The sequence below is a fragment of the Octopus bimaculoides genome, chromosome 1, assembly GCF_001194135.2.
Source record: "Octopus bimaculoides isolate UCB-OBI-ISO-001 chromosome 1, ASM119413v2, whole genome shotgun sequence".
In the NCBI taxonomy this organism is placed as follows: Eukaryota; Metazoa; Mollusca; class Cephalopoda; order Octopoda; family Octopodidae; genus Octopus; species Octopus bimaculoides.
The window spans coordinates 180,220,434-180,222,550 of NC_068981.1; the positions used below are offsets into that span (position 1 = coordinate 180,220,434).

Consider the following 2,117-nt stretch of genomic DNA (forward strand, 5'->3'; position numbering starts at 1 on the left):
ACTACTATATTTGTATAGTAAAGAAGTTTGGGGTTTAGGGGCTTTGATTTCTAGTATGCTCTTAGCGTTGTCATGACTTCGGTCATCTTTTGACGAAGAAGAAGAAGAAGAAGAAGAAGAAGAAGAAGAAGAAGAAGAAGAAGAAGAACGAGGAGGAGGAGGAGGAGAAGAAGGAGAAGAAGAAGAAGAAGAAGAAGAAGAAGAAGAAGAAGAAGAAGAAGAAGAAGAAGAAGAAGAAGAAGAAGAAGAAGAAGAATTAATTATTCATTACTGCACATACTGCATTTATGAAATCGAGATACGAGCATTTAAACTTCTGCGTTCAAACCCACCACCAGAGTTGACTGTATATATATATATATATAAATAAAGGAAGAGAGATAAAGAGAGTGAGAGAGAAGAGTCAACTGTAATACTGATACAATATTTACGGACCATAAAAGGGGGAAAGACAAAGTTCACCTCGGCGGAATGTGAGCTCAGGAAGCAAAGCACCGAAACAAAATCGTAAGGCAGTCTGTCCAACGCTGTAACGTACTGTTTCGCCTCTGGCATGCCATGAAAATCTAGTCTTTCATTAGCGGTTGGTAGTGGATTAGATAGTACTTGACGAGACGAAAGCATTCTTGAATTATTTTTGTGCGTGGTTCTTTAATCGGAATTTTATTATACACGCATAATAGAACAGGAGGCAAAAAATTCGGTACCATTGAGGTACATTTAAAAAGCATTGAAACTGCACAAGTGCACTCTGTAAAATCCTTGGAAACCGAGGATGTAATTTTAATACCGATTTACATGGGGATGAGGACATCCAATGTAAAAATAACAAAGGTCCCACCTCAAATTGACCCAATGTGGTTGATGGCGGCGGTCCTGGCAAAGAAGGTAGATGAGGTAAATATACTTCAAACTATCGTCACCGAAAAACCATATTGGATAGGCCACACGGTCCACTTATTAATTCAAGGAGAACAGACTGTAATTGAACAACTTCCAGAAAAAATAGAAGTTGGGGAGGAGTTGTTCCTCAACGTTTTTGTCGAGGGTCGAAAGCCCCGATGTTTTTTGTGCGGCAAATTAGGCCACATTCGAAGGAACTGCATGGAAAATGAGGAAGACGAGGAAGAGGAGAAAGAAGAAAAAGAGGAAGAAGAAGAAAAAGAAGAAAAAGACGAGAAGAAAACAACAAACAAAAGAAAAATACAATCAGCAGCTCAACCGAGAGTGGCGACTACTACAGAACAACGACCAAAAAAGACTGCAAGAAGAGAAAAAGAGGAGAAAGGCATAATAGCCGTATACAGTAAAGATACTGAACTAATGAGAGACATTCAATTAATTAAGACTGCAAAAAAAATAGATAACCTTTCGGAGAAATACAACAACTATGACGTATATGAAGTCTCAAATAAGACTCAGAATTTTACAATACAAACACCGTAAGTCAGTATCATCAATGAGACTGGACTTTAATAAGTCTATATTTAATGGACTACCAGCCCCGATAACGCGAGAAAAAGAAAAGGTGGAGACCCCACCTCCACCTGATAATTCTGTAATGAAACGGGATTTTAACAAATCTATTTCCCAAGACCTGCCACCTCCGACCCTGTATCATGAAAAGGTGGAGAGTCCCTCTCCACCGGACAAGCCCTGATTAACAGGTAAGACATGTTTGTTCACATTGCTTGTTTAAATGTTCGTGACCTGTTGTCTAGCTGGAAGCAAGGACGCTTCCTAAATGACATCAGGTCAAGAAAATTGGATGTGATTGTTGCAACGGAAACCCGAGTAAAGGGACCAAGAGATCTGTCCCCCCTCCGGAACGGCTACGAGAAATACGTTTCTCCGAGTCGGGCGGGAGGCGGGTGTTGGGTGTTGGTCCTACTAAAAAGAAACCGGGTAACCGAGAAAAAGTTGGTTTTTTTCTGATCCAGAAGGCAGGCTGGTCGTTCTTGACCTGACATTCGGTTGTGGCAAGATAATCAGGCTAGTTGCTATTTATGCACCCAATATTATGGGCCCGCAAAGTGAATATTTTCGTGACCTGGGCAAGTTCCTGGCCACGTCGCATTCGCTAGTATTGTTAGGAGACTTTAACACAATATGTTAGG

The 2,117-nt window shown here is 40.7% G+C and overlaps 1 protein-coding gene across 1 annotated transcript; it reads left to right on the top strand.

Moving 5' to 3' along the window:
• Positions 1 to 772: 772 nt before the first annotated feature.
• On the top strand, positions 773 to 1,446 carry LOC128249257 (ABC transporter F family member 4-like). Its single transcript, XM_052972288.1, has one exon. The coding sequence runs from the start codon at positions 799 to 801 to the stop codon at positions 1,444 to 1,446; it is 648 nt and encodes a 215-aa protein (XP_052828248.1). The 5' UTR covers positions 773 to 798.
• Positions 1,447 to 2,117: the final 671 nt, after the last annotated feature.